This window comes from Podarcis gaigeae, assembly GCF_964106915.1.
Source record: "Podarcis gaigeae genome assembly, chromosome: 3".
In the NCBI taxonomy this organism is placed as follows: domain Eukaryota; kingdom Metazoa; phylum Chordata; class Lepidosauria; order Squamata; family Lacertidae; genus Podarcis; species Podarcis gaigeae.
Genome location: NC_139680.1, coordinates 30,942,098 through 30,966,989, shown reverse-complemented (window position 1 = coordinate 30,966,989; position 24,892 = coordinate 30,942,098). Strand labels below are relative to the sequence as shown.

The 24,892-nt window shown below is 46.0% G+C and overlaps 1 protein-coding gene across 1 annotated transcript; it reads right to left on the bottom strand.

Annotated features, from left to right (window-relative positions):
- Positions 1 to 15,082: 15,082 nt before the first annotated feature.
- Positions 15,083 to 19,878, bottom strand: LRATD1 (LRAT domain containing 1). Its single transcript, XM_083730796.1, has 2 exons — positions 19,657 to 19,878; positions 15,083 to 18,986 (listed from the first exon to the last, which is right to left on the bottom strand). Exon 2 carries the CDS (start codon positions 18,947 to 18,949, stop codon positions 18,065 to 18,067), a length of 885 nt encoding a protein of 294 aa, XP_083586922.1. The 5' UTR covers positions 18,950 to 18,986; positions 19,657 to 19,878; the 3' UTR covers positions 15,083 to 18,064.
- Positions 19,879 to 24,892: the final 5,014 nt, after the last annotated feature.

Here is a 24,892-nt window from a genome sequence, read left to right as displayed (position 1 = left end):
CTTAGCTATAAGGTTACAGCAGTTTTCAAAATAGTTCAGATTCATCAGGCTGCCCACAAGTCCTACTGTTAAGAGAGAGGGAGGGAGGAGGGAAATGTTCTCTATCCATTTTCTCTAGGTCATGCATAATTTTACAAACTTCCACCAAGTTACCCCTTACTCACCTTTTCCCTAAACTATACCAATGCAAGGTATTAGTGTGACACCTGAGTTAACTTAATATGTGGGCCTCTTTTCATCCACTCCAAAAGTCTAAAAATTAAAAAATGGAATTCCCAACATAGGAGAGCATCTTATAGACTCATTTATCCAAGTGCCCTGGCTGAGATAAACAAATGGTTGCAGAAATTAAAATGAGAGATAAGTGGGACTGATATTTTCAGAAAGCCAGAATGATGTGCAGTGTTACTTTCAGTTAGGAAAGCATAAATCCCACAGTGTCACACATTTTAGTATACATATTAAAGAAGAAGGGTGTTCTACAGAACTGTCAACGGCACCCCCTGAAATAATTGGCTTTAAAAAACAACAATAACCTATCACTTTTATTATTGGTGGGTGGGTTTTTTAGGGTTAACATCCTTTGTGGAAGCAGGGAGCACTGCTGTGCATGCAGAGCACTCTTCAGTGATACAGACATCCCCATATACTTTGTAGAGAGGATAGCATTGGACCCAGAGAATTGCCTCTTTCTCTGTAGAGAGTGGGAAAGCCTCTGAGCATATCCATTGTAGCAAACAGGAAGAACTGGAATTCAACATGCAAAGTTAAAGAAGTCCCACTGTGAGGGGCACCACCTATGCAATAGAAAGTCCTTGTTACTGAGCTATGAGCAACAGACGTCATTAGATTCTAATATTCTGGTTATGATTTGATATATAGAAGATAGGGTGCAGCAGAAGAGGAGAATCAACAACTCATGGGTAAAAAGGGTGGGAAATCGGCAAAAATAAGAGAGAAGATGAAATTGCGTTTTGACTGTATATGTTAAAAATGCTGAAACTTAATAAAATATAATTTTTTAAAAAAAGAAAGTCCTTGTTATTGGAACTACTCCCCACAATAATAATTTATTGAACAAGAAATCTCATCATTGTAAACTCATCGCCATCAGGTGTAATTTGCCAATAACTTTGTTCAAGGAGTTGGAAGTCTTAAATCACTCAGGTCACTTATCCAGATAAATAAATGGGATAATACATTATCTTTGAGTTCTAATCATCTGCCTTATGTGCTCCACAGAGGTGCAAAGATCTTAAATACAATGTTCGTCCAAACATGCCTTAAACCATAAATGCTCTTATTCAAAGGCATGAAGTTTACCGGTAATTCTCTCTTGGGGCCGAGTCACATAACAAACGTAGGGAATCTATGTGATTGGGTCACCTGACTACCCCTTTCCCCCACTTTAAAGCACCCCATCCTCTTTAAAATAGAACTGGGGGACATTTAAATTGTTGTTGTTTTATTATTGTACCCCACACATCTGACTAAGTTGCCCAAGCCACTCCAGGTGGCTTCCAGCATATATAAAAACCTAATCAAACACCAAACATTAAGAACTTTTACAGGTTGTATAGTTACTTACCTCCTTGATATCTAATCCTTTCCCTTCACCCTGTTTCTCAATCTGCTTTTCCAATAAAAACTAGACTGCCTCCTCCCATCCCCATGTATCTCCAGTGTATGGACAATGTCAGCTGTGGTTTATTGAACTACAATCAGGTATGCGGGTGGCGCTGTGGTCTAAACCACTGAGCCTCTTGGACTTGCTGATCAGAAGGTTGGCCATTCAAATCCCCACGATGGGGTGAGCTCCCGTTGCTCTGTCCCAGCTCCTCCCTACCTAGCAGTTCAAAAGCACACCAGTGCAATTAGATAAATAGGTACCACTGCTGTGGGAAGGTAAACGCCATTTCCATGCGCTCTGGTTTCCGTCACGGTGTTCCGTTGTGCCAGAAGCGGTTTAGTCATACTGGCCACATGACCTGGAAAGCTGTATGTGGACAAATGCCAGCTCCCTCAGCCTGAAAGCAAGATGAGCTCCACAACCCCATAGTCACCTTTGACTGGACTTAACCATCCAGGGGTCCTTTACCTTTACCTTCTTGAACTACAGGAAGGGAGAAATGTTCACACCTGAGTTGTCATAAGCAAAAGAAAGCATTTCTGGCTGGGCATGCATCTGGATTAATTATCTTCTATCCCATCATTTTTACACCTTTGCAGATTGTGGTCTTAATATTTTAAACAATGGCATATTGTTCCTCCAGATGGCTTTAGTACTAACGCACTGGAAGTCTTATGCTTTTGTTTATAGGCAGTCAGATTCTTGGTTCTGGCCACAGGCAAGTCATTAACTCAATGCAGCTTCCCATCTGCAGAATAAGAAGCAGAAATGACCTCTCTGTTTCCACAGATGATGCCCTGCCTCTCTATGCATGCAGAAACAGGCTACCACAACCTGCATAGCTCCATAGCTGCTGAAGCCCCATCACAAGAAAACTACATCAAGCAAAAGAGCCCAGTATCTACCCACCAAAAGTGTGCAGAAGGAGGGGAGAGGAATACAGCAGCCTTCTCATGCAAATCAGCACCATTGCTGATGATTTGACTGGTCTTCCATGTGTGCTGTCCTTGGTCCTGGATGGTGGGGGAATCATCATCATCCATTTATTAATCACCTGCTAAACAGCCACCTCAAGGCAATTTACACATAAGATTATTAAAAGCAGTCAAATACAACAGATACATTCAAAACTCCAAGAAGTACAGACTTGTCTACTGGAAGGTGGGTGCACTGCAACCCACCGCTGCATGCAAGCAGAGCTTTGTGTTGCTGATATCTGCTTTTGAGAAGAAAGTCTTATTTTGTTGTGAGTTTTTAAATATATATATATTATGACTTTGTTAGCTACACATACTCTTCACATTGGCTCCCAGTATTTTTCTAAGCACATTTCAAAGTGTTGGTGTTGACCTTTAAACCCTAAATCAGTGTTTCCCAACCTTGTGCCTCCAGCTGTTTTTGAACTACAACTCCCATCATCCCTGACTAGCAAGACCAGTGGCAAGGGATGATGGGAATTGTAGTCCAAAAACAGCTGGAGGCACAAGGTTGGGAAACACTGCCTAAATGGCCTCAGCCCTGTATACCTGAAGGAGCATCTCCACCTCCATCATTCAGCCCAGACACTGAGGTCCAGCTCCTAGGGCCTTCTGGCGGTTCCCTCACTGCGAGAAGTAAAGTTACAGGGAACCAGGCAGAGGGCCTTTTCGGTAGTGGCACCCGCCCTGTGGAACACCCTCCCATCAGAAGTCAAGGAAATAAACAGCTATTTGACTTTTAGAAGACATCTGAAGGCAGCCCTGTTTAGGGAAGTTTTTCATGTTTGATGTTTTACCATGTTTTAAATATTCTGTGGGGAGCCACCCAGAGTTGCTGGGGAAACCAAGTCATATGGGCGGCATACAAATAATAAAATTATTATTATTATTATTGTTCTACAATTTTAAAATAAAAAGCTAGAAGAGAACAAATTGCCCCCATCCAAGTAAATATAGTAGTTTCAATGTTCCAGTGAACAGCAATGGAAGAAAGCAACTTGAAAACACAGTGGGAGGAAACGACCTCACAGCATTTCAATCTGCTAATGGGAACATGCCCTCTGTCACGACTAGCTGTAGCTGGATTGGCATCAAGGGCTACAAAGCATAATTGGAAGTGCAGAGAAGCTGTCAGCGATAATGCTTGCAACCCTAATCTCTTACCTACCATTTCCAAACCAATAATTATTAATTTCAAGATGGACTGTTCCCATAATGTTCTTCTAAGCTTGACTGAAGACATCAGTAAATGGTGCATTATTAGAAGGCTCCCCCCCCCCCACCCAATGCTATTCTGGAAATTTGGCCATGGGTGATCATTCACCTTTGGGTGGTCTCTCTTCAAATAACCTGTGTGCATTATTTCCTAGTACAGTGGTACCTCGGGTTAAGTACTTAATTCGTTCCGGAGGGCCATTCTTAACCTGAAACTGTTCTTAACCTGAAGCATCACTTTAGCTAATGGGGCCTCCTGCTGCCACCGTGCCACCGGAGCACGATTTCTGTTCTCATCCTGAAGCAAAGTTCTTAACCTGAGATACTATTTCTGGGTTAGTGGAGTCTGTAACCTGAAGTGTATGTAACCTGAAGAGTATGTAACCAGAGGTACCACTGTACTGTGCTATACTAACTAGAAGGGGCAAGGAGACAATAATAGATTGATAAAACAAGGGGGGTATATTCAGATTACTTCCTCCAACAGGGGCTGACTTTTTACAATTAAAAATAATAATTGGTACACAGCAGGCAGAAATCAACATTTTGTTGGCATGGAGATGCAGCGTTAAACAAGCCTCAGCTTGTTGAATTTCTGCTTCTCAAACAGCTGTTAAAGGCACAGAACCCACCCACCCCAGCCTGCAAGAGACTCAAGTTCAACTCTTCCTTTAAGAAGAGGGTCTCCCATGCATCAACCCATATTTGCAACGTATATGAAAATTCCCAAACACTTCGCAAACCAAGCAGAGACCAGTTTAAAACAAGTATGCTATGATTCTCCCACACGCATACCAGAAGGAGGGAGGGGAGGAAATCAAGGGTGTGAGCTAATCTGGTGTTGAACATTATTTTTAGACTCCAAGTGTGGTGACCACCTAGAAAATATTTTGAGCTGGATCTATTTGCATTCTAAATGCATATTCTGGAGAGCACCCCTGCCTTAAGAGGGTCTCTCATGCAGCTTAACAGAAGGGAGCAAATGTGTGCTTGTAGCTGCCCTTCCATTTAACGGGCTTTCCCAAACTTGGCCCTCCAGCTGTTTTGGGACTACAACTCCCATCATCCCTAACTAACAGGACCAGTGGTCAGGGATGATAGGAATTGTAGTCCAAAAACAGTTGAGGACCCAAGTTTGGGAAACCACAATATACAGGAATAGGGGAGGTTTGTCTGCATGCACTTCAAAACCCTGGCACAAATCCACACATATATGGGCACCACTTGAAGACACACGGCTTGCATTTTGAACGTGTGAATGACCCCCGTTGAAAAGGAATGTGTTTCAGGGTGTATGGATTTGTGATGGCTTCTTAGTGTTGCAAGCAGTGAATGATAAGCATGTGGTGGGAACATGGACATCCACCTTCGCTTGGTCTTCCTAGCTATATCTGCTTTCCTCACTTTGCTAGGACTTTATTTGTTTGCAAAAACACCGAAATGTGGGAGCATGCTAATTACTTGTAAAATAAATGGGCAGAATAATAAGCTCCAAAGGGGCTAGAAACTTGTTTTTGTTAACAAGAAGATTAAAAGTTGGGAATTCAGGGATTGTGGCTCACCTAGGAGAGCAATTTCTCCCCCTTGTAGACCAGTAGTGGACCAGCAGCTCCCCACCCCAATGTGCCAGGGGCCAGAAGTATATTTGTACCTTGAATCATCTCATTCAACCTGAGCTGTGAAGAATCATTGAGGACCAGCAGCTGATGGCCCACAGAACAGCACCAGTCCATGGACCACCACTTTGAGTAGCACCATAATAGATGACACCATATGTGAACTGAGTGATTTTACCCAGTTACTAAATAGATGCTCTTGTATTTACATGTCCGATCGGTATTTTACACATTCTTCTGATTTTCTCCCCCGGCAAGTTAAATACCAGGATTTTCTACTGACTGAACACTGAAACTATTTCATATCTGCCCTCACACCCATTTTAGTTTTCAAATACAGTGGTACCTCACAAGACGAATGCCTTGTAAGACGAAAAACTCACAAGATGAAAGAGTTTTTCGTTTTTTTAGTTGCTTCGCAAGACGAATTTCCCTATGGGCTTGCTTCGCAAGATGTCTTGCAAGTTTGTTTCCTTTTTCTTAAAACCGTTAATACCCAGGGTGCATTGCTTGAAGAGGTGCAGTTGTGACTTGACTTCGAGGAGCAACTCATAGCACGTGGTGTGGTAGCTTTTTTTGAGGTTTTTGAAGACTTTTTTTGAGGTTTTTGAATCCGTGCTTCGCAAGACGAAAAATTCGCAGGATGAAAAAACTCGCAGAACGAATTAATTTCGTCTTGCGAGGTACCACTGTATAATAATAATAATAATAATTTATTATTTATACCCCGCCCATCTGGCTGGGTTTCCCCAGCCACTCTGGCCAGCTCCCAACAGAATATTAAAAACACGATAAAACAGCAAACATAAAAAAATTCCCAATATAGGGCTGCCTTCAGATGTCTTCTAAAGGTTGTCTAGTTATTTATCTCCTTGACATCTGATGGGAGGGTGTTCCAAAGGGAGGGAGTTCCACAAGCCCTCTGCCTGGTTCCCTGTAACCTCACTTCTCACAGGGAGGGAACCGCCAGAAGGCCCTTGGCACTGGACTGAATGATGGGTTGAACGATGGGTGTGGAGACGCTCCTTCAGGTATGCTGAAGAAAGATTTTCTTTCTTTCTTTCAGCATTTTGCCAAAAGTTATCCATTACCCATTTCACATTTTTCCTCCAAAGGCTGAATTTTTTAAAAGATAAGATTCCTGAAGGCTAAGAGTTTCTCATGTAAAAAATTATATTTGTGAAAAATAAAGATACAGGGAGCTCACAGAGAGAAGAGGATGAAGCCTATATGAGAGGCAGGTTTTTTCTCAGGGTGGGAGACTGAGGAAGGTAAAACTCTCTTGGGTGGGGAGTGGGAGAATTCAACTCTCTGAATTTGTGAAGGTAAAATAGTGACCAAGGGCTACATAGATATATTTATAATTTTGTGTTTTATGAGAATCATATGAAGGTTATTATTAATGCATTGAACTTTCTTTTGCTCTGTTTAATATACTGTTTTTTATTTTCCTTTTTAGTTTAGTTTGAATTTTATGGTATATTAGGTTGAAAACCTTTAATAAAATTGTTTTTGTTGTTGTTTTTTAAAGAGAGTTTCTGATGCCTGCTAAGAAAAAATGTATTTAGGCTAGCCTTCCTGAATGTGTGATTTTATTTGTTTTTAACTTGAAGATTTATTATTCTTATTAAGCAGCATATAAACACAGTTAAATAAATAAAACACTGGGCTAACTCATTTGATCTTGAGGCAGTGCAGACAGAGGGAAAATGAGGGCCACTTACCCTATTAAGCAACACAACCCCATTAGCTTAACAGATCTTTGAATAAGACTGGATCACCATAGTCAAGAGTCAGCTCCTTAATTAGCAAGAAAGAAACAGCTTTGTGCTAATTTTGCGACCTGTGAAAGGGCTTTTTGCTTGTTAGGCAGTCCAGGAGGCAGCAGAATCCACAAGAGTTTGTCATGTGAGTCGCAAAATTTCAGTCACCCAAAGGGAAACATAAAGGTACAATTATGAGGGATCTAGTTAAGGGATTAATTTCTAGGAGTGAAACTGGATTGTTCTAGTAGCAGTGCTATTAGGTTTCAAGCAGCATGTGCTAAAAAGAACACCCACCCCCCTCAAAAAAAGATCTTTGTAGCAGGAAAGAAAGAAGCCTTCACCAGTTATTGCCTTCCAAGGCTGCAATAACCTTATTGATTCCTATGAAGTGACAGACTGAATTTTCTTTCTGCATCACTATAGACTTATATCCACTGACTGTATTTGACAGATAATAAATGCAGAGATTTTTATTTTTAACAAAGATCTGGTTCAGTAAACAATTCCCTGAATAGCTTAAGTTTATGGTCACCCTCCAGATAAGGTTTGAAAATGAAATATTTTAAAACAAGCAATCTTAAATTTTTACTGATGTGACTTTTTTATTTTTAATCCCATTAATAAGAAAGCCTTGTAAAGATCTCCAGTGGCACTGAAACTTTACTTAAAAATGGGAAATTCAAATTCAAGGAGCTGCCATATCTAGAAATTAATTTTAAAACCTTGCATATCAAAGGTCACAAACTTAGATCATTCTCTTAGTGTTCCTTTCTTAAAAGAAATAAAATTCAACAAAATATAATTTAATCAACTAACCAACCTAAGGCATGATCCAGCCAAAGTTAAACAAAGTTTCATTTCAGTGGGAAAATTTAGGGCTGTTGCAATAAATGGAATTATTTTTATTTATTTATACCATGCCTTTTCCCCTGACAGAGACTCAATGCTTATCTTAATGCTCAATTCACAATGCTTAACTTTGCCTGCCTGAGTCAGCAATACAATTTCTTGCTCTCCTGAATAATCCAGTTCCTTGTTTTGCAAGTGGCCAGGAAGACATGTAGAGGGCCTGAATAATCAAACAATCATTTGGAAAAACCAACACCCAACACGCTCCCCTCTCCCCATACACTATGGCTGGCACATTATTTCTAAGCTAAAGGCCATTATGTTTGGTGTGCAGGGAGATAAAGGTAAAGGGACCCCTGACCATTAGGTCCAGTCGTGGCCGACTCTGGGGTTGCGGCACTCATCTCGCTTTATTGGCCGAGGGAGTCGGCATACAGCTTCCGAGTCATGTGGCCAGCATGACTAAGCCGCTTCTGGCGAATGAGAGCAGCACACGGAAACGCCGTTTACCTTCCCGCCGGAGTGGTACCTATTTATCTACTTGCACTTTGACATGCTTTCGAACTGCTAGGTTGGCAGGAGCAGGGACCGAGCAACGGGAGCTCACCCGGTCACGGTGATTCGAACCGCTGACCTTCTGATCGGCAAGTCCTAGGCTCTGTGGTTTAACTCACAGCACCACCCGTGTCCCATGCAACATTACTCCCAATTAATTAAGCACTTTCCTTCCACCCCCATGGAATGAATGGTTGCAATCCATTATATCAATAAGAGGCTTTTTGCTGTTGCTGCTTCTTTTTTACAGAGGTTGCAATTTGTATCACCAACATCTTTGTGCCATTTATTAACGACACACACACACCAACAAAGCTGTGGACAAAATGTTGGGATATATGGCAAAAATGGGGAATCTGTGGCCCTCCAGATAGGACTCCAACTCATCCCTAGTCAGTACGGGCAAGTGTCAACGATGAGCAGTTGTAGTTTAACAACATCTGGAGGACCTCATTATTGATATAGTGACTGGGTCAACCCAGTCAGATGGGCAACATATAGATTATTATAAATTATTATAATTATTATATTGAGCAATATCTGAGTCGTACTCAGAGTAGACCCACTGAAACCAATAGACTTAACTTCTATAGCCACACTGATTTCAATGGGTGTAACTGTGAGTATGCTTCCCATTGGGTATCACCCACCACATTTCATGAGGTTAAAATCCAGCCTGCAAAAATTGCAATACACCAAGGTGAATGAATATATTGTAGCTTCCAAGATGCCAGACAGCTTCCTTGCTTTTTATTCAGCTCCTGGTGGGTTGCTACCATGCAAAGCCAGAGGGCTTTGTCTGGCTAAGCGAGTCACAAATTGTGCAGGCCAAGGCTAAATGAGGAGATATAGTCCCATTTCAATGGAACAGCTGCATTGCTGCCATCTTGCAATCACTTTCTTAGCTGAAGTACAGGGATTTGGTCATAAAACGCTCACAGCATTCAAACATGTGCTTAACTTCTAAGCGTATGGAAATCTAACTTAACACAAACCAGGGTATCCCAATTTGTATTGAATTAGTGCCAATGGAGTAAAAGTTAAGCCAGATCAACTTGTCTGGATGTGGAACAGAGTCAGGCTGATGGCTCAGGCAAGTCTGTTTGCTTATTTGTTATATGTTGAAAGTTGAGCATGAGCAGAATAGCTTTTCCAACAAACGAGCTGTAATGCTAATTGTGCACAGGTTCAGGAGAGACAAAACACAGTGCACAGTTCGAACGATGGTGCATACGTAGTTCAACTGTGGTGTTTGCTCCTACAAGTCATAGAGATGGCCATCGATTTGGATGGTTTTAAAAGAGGACCAGACAATTTCCTGGAAGATAATGGTTACTAGCCATGATGACTGCATTTATCTCCTGCATCAGAGGTTGTATGCCTCTAAATACCACATGTAGGGGATTTTAAGAGAGAGAATACTGTTGCACTCACATCCCATAGACATCTGGTTGGCCACTATGGGTATAGCATGTTAGATTACCTTATTTTTCGTCCCATAGGACGCTCCGTCCCATAGGATGCGCCTAGTTTTTTTGGGGGGGAAATAAAGGGGGGGAAATCCCCTTTATTTCCCCCCCAAAACCAGGTCGGGGAAACCGAACCAGGTTGAGGAACAGTGGGATGGTGGCACTGCGCCTCCCTGCTGTCCCCCGAGCTTGTGGGGCTGGCTGATGTCTGCCCAGCGCGCAGGGTGCTCTGCTTCAGCGCGCTCTGCCCGCCGGGCAGCAGGCTGCTATCCGCAGTGTGGGGAGCCCTGCGGGGAACTCCTGCAGGTCTCCCCACGCTGTGGATGTCTGCCCGGCGCGAGGGGTGCTCTGCTTCAGGGCGCCTTTCGCGCTGGGCGGCAGGTTGCTATCCACAGCCTAGACAGCCCTGTGGGAACTCCCGCAGGCCTGCCTAGGCTGCGGATGTGTTCCCGAAGCGCAGGGCGCTCTGCTTTCAGCGTGCTCGGTGCTCCGGGAAACAGGCTGCTATCCGCAGCCTAGACAGCCCTGTGGGAGTTCCGCACCGACCCCTCTCGCTCTCCAAGCTTCAGCAAAAGCCTGCATTCACCCCATAGGACGCGCCCAGATTTCCCCTTCATTTTTGGAGGGGAAAAAGTGTCCCCTATAGGGCGAAAAATACAGTAAATGGATGTTTTGCCTCATCCAGCTGGGCTCTTCCCATGTTCTTCAATATATGGAAGGCATTTTTAACTGAGGCTGCAACACACATGAAGGAGAGGATTAACTCTTCCCTCCCCTGCCATGGTCTTGACAAAGTTTGCCCCAGGTGCTACGATTTACCATAGGGTAAACCTCCCCAAGGCTAATTACAACATGGGTGGCAATTATTTGTCAGGACTACAGCTTGGAAGAGAAGGGTTATGCCTCCACTTCCTGCATCCTGTGGTTCTGCTGAAAATTGTCATTCCCCTCTCCCCACACCCAGTATTATAATTTTAGAAACAACCACCCAGATGTGGGTGGTAATCACACACAAAGTAATGTCTAGTTTTACCCAAATTCAGGGCTCATCCTCACTTGCGTAGTCCCATTCCTAGAAAGTATGGAGCTGAGCAGTTTTCCATTTGCCCCATTGCTTCCCTCTGAAAAGCCTTCTTTAGTGAAGAACGGAGCAAGCATCAATCCACAGAAAACCTTTCTGCTGTTTTCTCCGATTCAGCAGTAAAGAGCAGTTTTTTCCCCAGGGGAAAGTGGTGGGATAAGCAAAATTGTGGACAAGCCTTCCCCTCTCACGTGTTTTCAAAAAGTAAGCAATGTTGGGTACAATAGCACAAACTCCTAAGTAAGTGGGGACAGAACTGCAGGCTGCTTCTACACCATACATTTAAAACATATGACTTCCCCCCAAGAATCATGGGAATTCACCAAACGACAGTTCTGAGCTCCCTTACCAACTCCCAGGATTCCCTGAGGGAAGCCCTGTGCTTTAAGTCATAGTCTCATTCTAGCCATATGCCACAGGACTAAATAAGTCAGTTGTGGGAATCATCCTACAAATCCATTCCATGACAAAGACAGGAGCCAAATGGATGCTTGGCATACCTGTGGCACATTTCCCATTGTATTTTTCACCATGTGATGAGTGACTTTCAGGGGAACTCTCATGAATGAACGGCTCTATGTAAGCAATGATTATGTTCCATAACCCCAAAATGACCACAAGGATGGCCAAGCATGCCATCCTACAAAAGTATTCTCTTCTCTGCATTTAAACAGTGCAATATGCAATGGGCATCCAATATTCCTCCAATTCAAGACTTAGCCCACTGAAACCAATGTTGTCAAATCTGTGCCAGCCACACAGAGGAAGGAGATGGCAGGCAGCAGACATGGGGCAACCCCATGTTTTTGTAGAGGTACAAAAATATTTATGGGATAAGCCCAATGAAGACTAAATGGGCATGAAATGCTGATTGATTGATAAAGGTGAGTGGTTGTGGAATGGAGTGACTGAGAAAGATGAAAGAAAAAACACAGATATATAACATTAAAACCACTTAATTGTCTGGATGGGTTACTTCCTAGCACTGAGCTAGTTTTTAAGATGTCCTCAGGTATGGAAGTGAGAGCCACCTATAGAAATCAAGACAGAAATCCAATATTATAATGCAGCTGGGATGGACCAATGTGTCCATACCACCCCCCTCAAAAAATAAAAACTAAGGGCCAGCCCCACAAAAAAGGGCCAGTGACAACTCAGCATGCTCAGTGGACATGGAATGCTGTTGGGGGGGGGGGTAAAAAGCCTGGAACTTTCCACCATATCAATATTTTTTTGTAGGGTTCCACTTGTATATAGCAATCTCAATTATCCTTGTCCCACTGTTTATGTAGCCAAAATGGTACCATTCACACATGAGGAGGAGAGGTATAAGCAGACATGGGTTTGCAGAAGCACAAACACTCTTTCATAGAAAAGAAGAAGAGGAGGAGTTTGGATTTGATATCCCGCTTTATCACTACCCGAAGGAGTCTCAAAGCGGCTAACATTCTCCTTTCCCTTCCTCCCCCACAACAAACACTCTGTGAGGTGAGTGGGGCTGAGAGACTTCAAAGAAGTGTGACTGGCCCAAGGTCACCCAGCAGCTGCATGTGGAGGAGCGGAGACGCGAACCCGGTTCCCCAGATTACAAATCTACCACTCTTAACCACTACACCACACTGGCTCTCAGAGCCTTCAGAGGTGGACTCCCCCAAAAAACAACAACACCCCAGCAAAATGGGGACTGAGCCATGCTCAGTGGGCATGGAATGCTGATTGACTTGTGTACACAATGAGATAAAACTGTGTAGAAGAGGGAACATAATGGAAGGAAGGGAACCCTGAACAGAAGCATTTCCCAATATATCACAGATGGCATCCAACATAGTCAAGTAACTTCTTGCAAAAGCAGAATAACTTTCTCTTTTGTAGTGGGACATACCCCCTCTCCTCCTTCCATAAATTTGTTCCAGTGGTTCCCCCAACCCTCTGGAGCAGATCTGGGGGCAGGAGGAAGAGAGGGGCAAAGTCCTGTTGTGCAAGTGAAAGTCGTTCCACTTAAGGGAGGAAACTAAACCAAATGGTTTTATCAGAATAAGCAGAGATTATGGGGAAATCGAAAGAACCATGGGAGGGGAAAGAAAGTAAGTCGGTGAATGTATTATTACAATGGTGGATATTTGATGCTGGAAATGCACATTTGAAAACTTTAATTAAAATTAAAAGGGGGGGAGGAGTTTGGCACAGTTCATTGATGCAGGTCCCACTTGTTCAAAATGCTAGCAGGCTGTGACCCACATCACCATGTAAGACAGCATGCATGAAATGCACAATACACGCTTCTGATCCTCGCCATATTTACACAAACGTTCTTTCCAGCAATTTCTTAGAAGCTCCATCAGAAGATTCCTAGGGCTGAAAGCTGAAACCCTACAAACCTAGCTGGAGAACAGCCTAATATGCAGCAAACCCACCGCTCTCTATTGGAAAAACGACAGGCATCTCAATATACCGGTGTGTGGTACTGCAGCAACCTCATGCAACCATACAGATATTTCGACTCAGAGGGAGGAAGGTACTAGACCGCTACCAAGCTGCAACAGTTCAATAACTCACAGCATGCATGCTTTCTGTTTCAAGGCCACCTGAGGGATGCAGCTCAGAACATCTGCTGTGCATGCAGATGGCAATCTCCAGCTGGTACAGCAGGGCGATACACATCTGAAAACCTGGGGAGCTGTGGCTGTCCCAGTAGAAAACACTGAGATACACAGACCAGGGATCCTGCTCAGTAAAAGAGACACCTTCCTAACTTCCTAAAATGATATGGAATAGGAAGACTTCTGCTGATCTTTATCATAAGATCATTGCTGTCCCCCAGTGGCTGTCATAGAGTTCGAGGGTGATGCTTGCCAGCCATCTAGTCTAATATCCTGCTTGATTCAGGACAGCAAGAAGCACAGCATTCCAGCAGATATCTGTCTATCCTCTGTGACATCCAGAAATACTTCTCAGTTTAAGCACACAACAGCTATCCCAGGACATAGCTGGCTCAACCCCAGTCGATGACAGTCACACATTAATGGGGGCAGGAGATAAAGAGTTTTCCCATCTTCAAGTTTTTGCACACTCATCAGGGAGCAAGGCCTGGTTCACATGTGCACACTCAGGCAGAAGGTGGCTGAATCCAGTGACAATTGCATGTGTGAGGAGCCATCGCAGAAAGAATGCCAAAATAAAATGCAGATAAAATGCCAAAAATAAGATATTAGTATCACCTCAAACACAATGCTGTGATAGTCCTTTCATGTACCCCATTGCCAAATGTAGTTCGCATGTCGGCTAAGTAACCAGTGCATCTTTGCTCACTCAAAATTGAAAAACATTTGTGTTGGAGATACCACAGTGACACATTTTCGTATCTGCAATGGCTCATTCGCCCATGCAAGTCAGTTGTGTGTTGCTGTCATGAAGCCACATGCTTGTATGAATCAACAGCTCTGCCCCATTTAACTCCGTGGGATGTGCGGAGGTCAGAAGCTTTTAAAAAACTCCCACTCTTAGTTTTCTTTTCACAACTTCATCAGACTATATGAAAACCACCTACGCAGACGGCATTAGAGTAATTTTAACCTCTCCCCACAGATGCTCAGTGCTGACCTACCCCCCTCCCCAGCACATCCACTGTTCACTTCTATAACAGTCCAGGAAGCTGGCCATTGGGCAACCAATGATACAGTGTTGAAATAAGACTTCCTAGGATGCTTGTCAGTATCAAAAAAACCCCCAAGCAATATTGCATAAAAGAGGGAGTGAATGGATTCAGGAATTTCAATGTTCTCTTCTCTGCTCTGTTTGAGAGTGTGTGTGTGCGCGCATTACTATTATCTTCAAAAATAAAATAAAACACTATCATCCACAATAGATTTTATCCCTACAAAATATGCAGTTTGGTACTGAATACAATTGGAATGTATGGGGCACTGGATTGCAGAATATTTTATTATCTTTACGTTCCCAGCTTCCTTGTCCGCACCAGAGTGTAATGCTAAACAAACCGTAATAAGGGTTTGACAGGGAAACAAATGAATAAGCTTTCCCTCTAGTGTTGGGATACATTTCCCAGCCTTATAAATGTAACCAAATCAGGTTTGTATACACTTGGTTTGACTTTTGAGCAAACTCAGCCCCAATCTATTTACAGCTTTGTCAACGTGGAACTATAAATAATGAACAGCTATTGTCTGAAATGTACTCACCTCCCTCTGCCTCCCTGTAGAGTATTCTTGTGCAGGCAGAGAAGAATATAGCAACACACAGTGCTAGTACTGTAGTTGTACAACAGCTGGGTAATATGCAGGAGATCAAAGCTGCAGAGGTCCACAAACCCCTTAAGCATAGTAGGCTAACCGAAGGCAGAGGACTAACCAGCAGAAATCGTGGAAGTTCTCCCACTTGGAGCAATGTGCATCAAATATTACAGTACATATTTTTTCTTTCGAGACTGGATCTGGCCTCCAGAAAAGCGGGCAAGTCACCAGCTCCCAACTCCTGACACTCAACAGAAAAAGGTCAGTGCTAAGTATTGCAGAGGGCAGCATTAGTGTACAGGGAACACTGCAGAAGCAGATCTGCAGGATTATTTGCACAGGTAACTAACTAGCTGTGCAGAGGGACTGCAACCATGCATTGCAGTCCTATGCATGCTGATTCAGTGGCCCAACTGTGGTCAATGGGGCTTAGTCACAGGAAAAGGCACATAGGCTTGCCAAAAGAATTTTAACACCCTCACTTTCAGTGATGAGAGGGAGGCATCAACATTTATGCAGAATCCTGTCATCACAAAACCAGCTGCAGTTTAAGGCTCTGGGTGCATCATTGTTTCAAAAAGTCACACACAAACACCCTACAGTGTGTACTCTAAACATATGTGGAAACTTTGTTCCTTTGCCCAAATCTATGCCACTTTATTTCATTTCTCACTTGATTATGGGCTCTCTCTTTTAGGGTACCAATCCAAGGCTCAAATCCTATGCACAGTCCCGTTGGGGCTTCCTTCTAGTAGACATGTCTAGGATTGCACTGTAAACCTTGCTTCTATTGAAATTGTGGGTGATGGTTAAAACTAGATTACCTGCAGGCTCTTTCCATCCCATAGTTGCTGGGCTCCCATCAGCCATGACCAGTGGTCCAGCTTGCTAAGAGTTATAACCTAACCACATCTGGAAAGCATGACATTGGCTATCCCTGTTGGAGAGGGAGAAGGCATGCAAGGGCCTCAATATAAAAACCCTTTAGACTCCCTGAAGGCCACCTGTAGTTTTAGAACATAAAAATGGCCCCACTGGATTGAGCCAAAAGCTCACCTAACCCAGAAATCTGTTCTTACAATGGCCAGTCAGAAGCATATGGGATGTCAACATGCAGGATATGACCACAGTAGCGCACTCTCAACTTACAGTTACCAGCATCTGGTATTCTGAGGGACCTTGTCTCCATCCCTGAAGGTAGACCATTGAGAGCCAGTGTGGTGCACTGGTCCGAGCACTGGGCTAGGATCTGGGAAAACAGGGTTCAAATCCCCACTCACTAGATGACCTTGGGCCAGTCACTGTCTCTCAGCCTAACCAATCTCAAAGTTGTTGTGGAGATTAATGGAGGAGGGAGAGGATCACTCACACTTTGAGCTCCTTGTGGGCAACAAAGAAACAACAATAGCCTCATTCTTCATTAAAGCATCCTCCCACAGCCTCTTCAAACCAGTAAGTGGAATGGGGTGGAACCTAAAAAGGTAAAGGCATTGAGCTAGTTTCTCTCTGCTCCTCTCCCTTCCCTGTAATTGTAGCACTGGTTGTATGGCTGGCCACCAAGGAAGAACTACAGCGTTCGTTCAGCATAAAACTCAACCCTTTCTCCTTCCCTGCTTGGTCCAATAATCTGACACAGAATGACACCCTTGAAGATCATACTAATTAAACTGGAGTAAATACCACCACTTGGCTCTGTACTCTCACAGTCATTAACACAAATTAGAATCTCTACTTCACCCATGAGCATCCACTAAAAGCAGGAAAGGAAAGGTAGAATTACACCACCACCCCTTTAAAAACAAAACACCAGTAACTATAGGGTGGTTGATGGTGTTTAAGAGGGCTGAACAAAGGTTAAATAGCAAGTCCCACTGAGTTTGAACCCAGGCTTAGTCACAGATGATTTGAGCATAGGATGACAGCCATACAGTGCACGTTTGCATATGCTTACTCAGAAGTAAGTCCCACTGTGTTCAATGAGAATATGCACACTTCAGAGCAAATCCCAGTGAGCTCAGTGGGGATTTACTCCTGAGTAAACGCACCATGCCCAGAACCGCTGTTAAATCACCTTGGAGGAAAAAACCACACACACCTTGAGTCAACCATCAAACCCTAGGAAATCAGCTAAGACAACCAAGGACTCCAGCATTTGCTTATCAATAATAAAATAAGTATATATATATAAAAAATCTCAGCCACCCTTCTCATGGATTAAAGTCATGAACGCTTTTTTTAAAAAAGGGGGAGAAAAATCAATTTGAAATTTTATTAAGCACGCTGGGAGCTATGATCAACATCGATAGCCACGAGTGACTTTGTCCGCATACTTTTGCTAACTGCATCGCTCCTCCCTCCCACCCCCCGCCCGCATCCTCGTCTTCGATAGATATCACTAGTGTGATCGTGTTAGTCGGAGGCGAACCGAGCACTGGCCAATGAGAGCCGGAGGAGCGGCGCTGGTTTCGCTTGGAATGTTGCCATGGTTTTTCCCCTCGATGGAACAGAACGGAAAGGGAAAGTGGGGCGGGGGAGAGCGAGAGAGAAAGAGGGCGGCCACCCACGTGGCGGGGGGACGAGTCCGGGTGGGGCACGCCGGCCGGACCAGAGCTGGCCTCTCCCTGCTGTGATCCCCACCCAACCAGGCGCCCCCTTTTCACTCTTTGCCATCCACGATGGCCAGCTCTTTGATCACTCTCAGTTTGCCGCTGGCGTCGATCCTGCGCTTCTCCCTGATTAGGTCCTCGAGGCTCTGGAAGCGCAACGTGTGCACCTGGTTGTCGGCCAGGTGGATCTTGAGATAGTACTGCTGCTCCCGGGGCTGGGAGCCCGAGGGCGGCTGGAGCTCGCCGCCGGCTTTGAACTCCCGTTTGCCGAAGCGGCACCAGGCGGCGAAGCTCTCCGAGTTCGTCCAGCAGATCTCGTGGCTCTTTAAGCCCAGGTGGCCGCAGGCGTTCTGCACCACCAGCTCCGCCACCAGGGGGCGGTAGCGATACCAGCTACTCACCACCCGGCCCACGTTGCCAGCGGCCGCCTCGTACAAGCTGTCCTGGCGAATCTGGCCCTGGTGCAAGTGGATGATCTGCCCGCTGCCCACATAGACTGCCCAGTGTGGCGGAGGAGGAGGGTGGTCGGAGGGCCCCAGGTACAGCAGCTCCAGCAGGTCGCCCGGCTTGCACAAGGCAGGCAGGGCCGCCACCGGGTAGACGCTCAAATCCCCAGCCTGGGGGTCTCCGCTCACCTTGGAGAAGATGCATTCCTGGCCGCGGAAGGCGGAGAACTGGGTCTCGCTCAGCACCAGCTGCGGAGGGTGGTGGTGGTGGGGATGATGGTTGTGCGTGGGGGTCTCTTGGACGGGGCTGCTGGAGCCTTTCACGCTGTACTTGTCCGGCTGCCCTCCTCGCTCGTCCAGGTCCTCTTCCTCATCCGAGAAGAAGTAAGCCACCCCGACGCGCAGCTCGTCCTTCTCGATGCCAGAGGGGTCCCCGGTCGGCAGCTCGCTGTAATTCAGGTGCGTGATGCGATCCAGTTGATTTCCCATCAATGACAGGGCGAGGCGAGAGCAAGAAACGCCGGATCTGAGCGAGAGGGGAAGGAAAGAGAGAGGGGGGGGGGGGAGAGAGGAGTGAGAAAGAAGAGTCCGCGCAAGCAACCCGCGCAGCAAAACGACAGGTGCGCACGCCGAAAGGGATCAGGCGAGGTCGCTTCTCCTCCGCGCCGCTCCCTTTCTCTCGCTTCTCTTTTCCCTAACACACCCACCCGCCTGCCTGCCTGTTTCAGCCGCTGCAGGCCTCTCGGAGCGCGCACGAGCAGCTCCCGGGCCCCCCGAGGTGGCTCGCAGCAGCTACCCCGCTGCCTGGGCTACCCCGCAGCCTCCAGCCGCGCGCTCGGATCCCCGCGGCGGTGCGCAAAGGCAGCGCTGCTCGGGACAGCGATCGCAGAAGGAACAGCCAGGCGGGGAGTGCAGTGCTGGGCTCGGAGAGTTGCTTCCCCTTTGTCTCCGGCGCTCCTTTCCCCGCCTCTCGCTTCACTCCTCCGAGGGAGCTTGGCAGCCTTCTCGCTTCCAGTTGCAACAATGTGCCGCTCCGGAGCGGGAGAGGCAGTGGCGCTGCCCTTTCCCCCCTTGACCCCAAGCGATGCTTCGGCCGTGACCTTCCAAGCAGCTGAGCCCCGACGGGGCGGATGCTGGGGAGGAAAAAATAAAGAAAAAAGAAATCCGTCCGTCTGCGGTGCTCGCCCTCTGCGTACCCGGAATCGCCCAGATCCTGCCAAAGCCCCCGAACTCCTTTAAAGTCCTCTGGTCGCCATGGGGGCTGCAGCTGCGGACGACGAGGAGTCGCGCCAGGTCTTCCTCCTCCTGGGTACCCGCCGTCCAAGGGTCCCGACTGGCATGCGCGCCCGCTCTCCCTCCTGCGCCCTTTCCCCTGCCCGGTCCTTCTCGCCTCTGGTCTCCCTTCGGCAGCACCGGCGAGTCTAAAGTAGCAGCTGCTCCGGATAGCAAGGCCCGCCCTTGGCCGTCCTCATTGGCTGCTAGGCTCCGCGCGTGGAAAAGTCGAGCCATCCTCCGGAGTGTCAATCATCCGCGCGGCAAGGGTGGGATGCCAGACGCCCGCCGTCTGCTCGCCTTCTGCAGCAGCAGCAGCGAAGCCTCCGGCTGCCCGCCTGGATCTTTGCGCGCCCGGCTAGGGAGGTGCGGGGCTGGCGGGCCTAGTGGTGGCAGCGGCGTGTGGTGAGCCGCTTGTGCTGAGAAGGGAAGCCCCAGCCTGCGCCCCGCCCCCCTCGCCCCTACGCGGTATCCTACTAAATAATGGATCTGCGCAATGTCACGACTTGCAGACGCTCGGTTATCAGCCGTTGTGATTTTCCTGCCTCTTTATCATCGATGCTTAGATTTGGGGAATGGAGGATCTTTTTCTATGAAACACCTGACACAAAAAATCAAACCCTCAACCAGCTGTTAAATCGGCAAAAGGAAAGCTAATTCCCTATGTGCGTTTGCCAAAATGTGTACATTAAATTTAAATGAATGCATCCTTGGGAAGAAGTAGGACGTTTATTGCCCCCCTGAGAAAAGCTGTTGGGGGCTTCCTAGAAAGTGTGTCAGAGGTTAGGGGCTTTGTAAACCCCAACTGCTGCAGAGACAGCATCCTGGTGCCAGTTCATCATAAGAATGTGAGAACCGGACAATAAGGGTTATAACCCTGGTACATCTCATGCCATTGCAGAATTCTGTTGGTGTACCCATTGCACTTTACTTCTGGTAATTGTGTTGTATCCACAGTTTTCTGAGGATAAACAATGGAGACTGGGGATCACAGTTTTGCCCCATTGAATGTGGCAGGGTTGACATATATTTGCTCAGTTACTGTGGGGAAATATCTCTGAGGAAGGGAACAGCGTCACTGAGCCCTAGCACATGCTGGCTTCCTCATTCACTTCTGCGGAGAATCTTCTTGGGCAGCCATAGCTTAGAGGAGATGCCCATTCTTTGTTTGCTGAAAGCTCCAGGTTCCCTCCATGGAATCTCCAGAGATGGGGAATACTCCTATCTGAAACCTACAGAGTCACTGCCAGTCAGAGTAAACTGAGCTGGAGGCACCAGCCATCTGCCTCTATAGGAAGCCTTGTCAACTTCTGCTGATCCTTTGGCCTGAACTTTCAGTCCTCACTTGAACCAAAGTTGCATCCGCTCACATCCAGCCTCCGCTGTCCTTAACCGTCGCTTCCCTGTTTGTTTGTCTCTGCTTGCTCGCCACCGTATTTCTGTTGTAAGCTTCTTGGGGCAGGGACCATATTGCACCAGGTACATTGGTTGCACAACAGCAAAAAATGGTATCAACATGTGCCCATCTGCTGGGCCTGTAAGGGATCTGTGCATTACGCCATGTGTGCAACAGCCTTGAAGAGATGAAAGGAATCTTGGTGAGGCGATTCCCATGTCGGTGGACTGTTCTCTCTCTCTCTCTCTCTCTCTCTCTCTCTCTCTCGGCTTTCAGTGGATGGAATGCCTTTGTATGTACTGCTGGCATCTCATCAGGCACTTGCTTCGTTTAGATTACTGTTTTAATTAACTCCGGAACACAAGTGCTGTCGGTTCTTCCCTGGCACCCAGAGCTGCCAGATAAACAGGCTGCGTTTCAGTGTTAGAGAGGTTCAAGGTGCGTACAAATGGGCTGCTTAGCCCTTAGATTTTGGCTCCCGTGCGGCCCTCGTTCTCCTCCCATCCCACTGAGCGACTGTTTACTTGGCTTCCCAACTGCAGCCGCCTTCCCAAGATGCGGCACCCACGAGCTGCTAATTAAAAGCAGCGCTCTTGTAACCCTAGAAAGAACATCTGACGACAATAGAAGGACACATTCTGCCTGCTATCTGCTTGTTCTGTTTAGATCACAAAGGAGTGAGGAGGAGTATATAAAACAGGCCCATGCGGTGACTTGCCCAGCCTAATACCTCACCCTAAGCATGGAATTGGAATAAAGAGAGATCCAGCATATGCCCAAGTTCCCCATTCACTTCAATGGAAGATTGTTTCAACTTAGTGGCTATCCTGTGCCCATTTCTTTGGGAGAAAGCTCTATTGGGTTTTAGGCAATGTTGGTTATACTCAGAGTAAACCTATTGGTGGGATAGCTCAGCCAGTACCTCATGAGACTCTTAATCTCAGGGTTGTGGGTTCGAGTCCCACGTTGGGCAAAAGCGTCCAGCGTTGCAGGGGTTGGACTAGATGACCCTCACGCTCCCTTCCAGCTCTAAGAATGAATGGACGTTACAGGTTGAAATTAATTGAAATTAATGGACTTGACTAACTATAGTTGCATAGTCAAAACAAAAAATTTTTTTTCCTTCCAGTAGCACCTTAAAGACCAACTAAGTTAGTTCTTGGTATGAGCTTTCGTGTGCATGCACACTTCTTCAGATACGTTGCATACAATCCTTTGAATGCTAATGGGGTTACTTTTGAGTAGGCAAACAGGCGTGCCTTTCAAGACTGCAATCCTAAACACATTGACCCTAGAGTAAATCCTATTGCACTGAAGAGGGCTTGTTTTAGAGCAGACGTGCATAGGGTCACATTGCCAGGGTCTTTCCCAGCCATAGTCACTGTTGTAGTGATAGGTTTGTCTTTGCAGCCGCTCTTAATATACAAAGTGAACTGCTGTCAGGTAGACTCAGACTTTATAGCTGTACAGTGGTACCTCGGGTTAAGTACTTAATTCATTTCGGAGGTCCGTTCTTAACCTGAAACTGTTGTTAACCTGAAGCACCACTTTAGCTAATGGGGCCTCCTGCTGCTGCCGTGCTGCCGGAGCACGATTTCTGTTCTCATCCTGAAGCAAAGTTCTTAACCCAAGGTACTATTTCTGGGTTAGCAGAGTCTGTAACCTGAAGTGTATATAACCCTGTGGCGTAGCGTGGGGGGTGCAGGGGGGGCCGGCCGCACCGGGCGCAACATCTGGGAGTTAGGGTTAGGGGGCGCAAATCCACGGGTTAGGGGGCGCAAATTACTTGTCTTGCCCCAGGTGCTGACAAGCCACGCTACACCACTGATGTAACCTGAAGCGTATGTAACCCGAGGTACCACTGTAATAGTTTGTGGGTAGTTTTGAGGGCTGGAAATGATTAGCCAAATCCTATGGGGCTATAAAAGAATCTCAGGCCTTATAAATGGAAAAGTGAAATAAGATTTAATGTACACCTGAGGATAGGTTGTTTGCTTTCCCCTTAGGATTCAGTACCCACAAACACACCTACTTGCAGTTAGTCTTATCTGTTTTGTTTTATTTATTTATTTATTTATTTATTTATTTATTTATTTATTTCAATTATTTCCCACCTTTTCCCCAAGCAACTCAAGGCGTCGTCTGTGTTCTCCACCACTCACTATTTTATTCTCCCCAAATCCCTGCATGGCATTCAGCTGAGTTTTACTCAGCCATTGGAATGAATGCAATCTAACCTTGTCATGTTCGTTAATTTCCACCGTCTATGTTGTGTAAAACTTAGCTGAACGCCGCCTTCCTGTGAGGTCAGTTAGGTTCGGAGACAGTTACTGGTCCAAGAGAACTTCATGGGTGAGCCAGGATTTGAACCCTGGTCTCCCGGGTCAGTTAAGTCTACCAGCTCCATCCGGTACGCAGGCTGAGACCCTACCTGCCCGCGGACTGTCTCGCGAGAGTGGTGCATGCTCTGGTTATCACTTGACCCAGAAACTACAACTAATAGAGAATGTGGCAGCTAGACTGGTGACCAAGAGTGGCCTCCGGGACCATATAACTCCGGTTCTAAAGGATCTTCACTGGCTCCCAGTAAGTTTCCAAGCAGAATTCAAAGTGTTGGTGATGACCTTCAAAGCCCTAAAAGGCCTTGGCCCAGTATACCTGAAGGAGTATCACCACCCCCATCATTCAGTCCAGACACCTCCTCCTAGGGTCTTCTGCTAGTTCCTCACTGTGAGAAGCGAAGTTCCAGGGAACCAGACGGAGGGCCTTCTTGGTAGTGGCACCCTCTCTGTGGAACACGCTTCAGATGTCAAGGAGATAAAGAACTACACAACGTTTAGAAGACATCTGAAGGCAGCCCTGTTTCAGAAAGTTTTTAATGCTTGGCATTTTATTGTTTTTATATTTTCCTGGAAGCCGCCCAAAGTGGCTGGGAAAACCCAGCCAGGAGGGTGGGGTAAAAAATAATAATAATAATAATAATAATAATAATAATAATAATAATAATAATAATGGCTTCTGTGGCAGGGTTTCTAAGGTGTGCTGGTTATGTCTGCAAGTGCCCCACTATGCCTTGGATCACACTGAATCATCAAATGGGTACCCCTTGTCCTCCAAGGCTTCCATTGCAAGGTTAAAGTACATTCTTTGGATCAGGATTCAAAGTTGCCAGTGTCAAAGCTAAGCACATCCTTTACAGAAACAAGAAACCATGTTCTACCACCACTGTCAGACTGCCTCTCAATACCACTTGCTGGGAATTGCAGGTGGGCAAAGTGCTGTCATACTCATGTCCTGCTTGTGGGGTCCTTCGGCATCCGGTTGGCCACTGTGAGAAAAGGATGTCGGACTAGATGGGCGACTGGTCTGATCCACAGCCTTGTCTTATCTTTGTGGTGAATTGGAAGTGTGGGGTGGGTAGCACGAGTTTAATTCAAAAATAGATAAATCAATAAATAGTGGCGTGCTTTGAAGGTTTGGCACATTTCCAGACGCAAGAGTCTTACTGGTAAGATGCTACACATTGAATAGAATCTAAGAGTTGGAGTTCATTGTGTCCAGCCACTGCTCAATGCAGGATCTGCAGTGCAGAAAACAACTACAGCGTCCCTGAAAAACAGCTGCTCACCTTCTGCTTAGATGCCTCCTGTGCTTCATTCTGATGTGACGTCTTCCCCAATTTTTCCATAACTGTATTCTCCATGACTTAAGATGTTGCATGGAGGAAGAGCAGATAGTAAAATGATTTGCACTGGATGGTATTC

Bases quoted from the DNA above. Each gene is read 5' to 3' on its own strand.
- LRATD1 (XM_083730796.1), bottom strand. From the start codon at position 18,949: ATGGGAAATCAACTGGATCGCATCACGCACCTGAATTACAGCGAGCTG.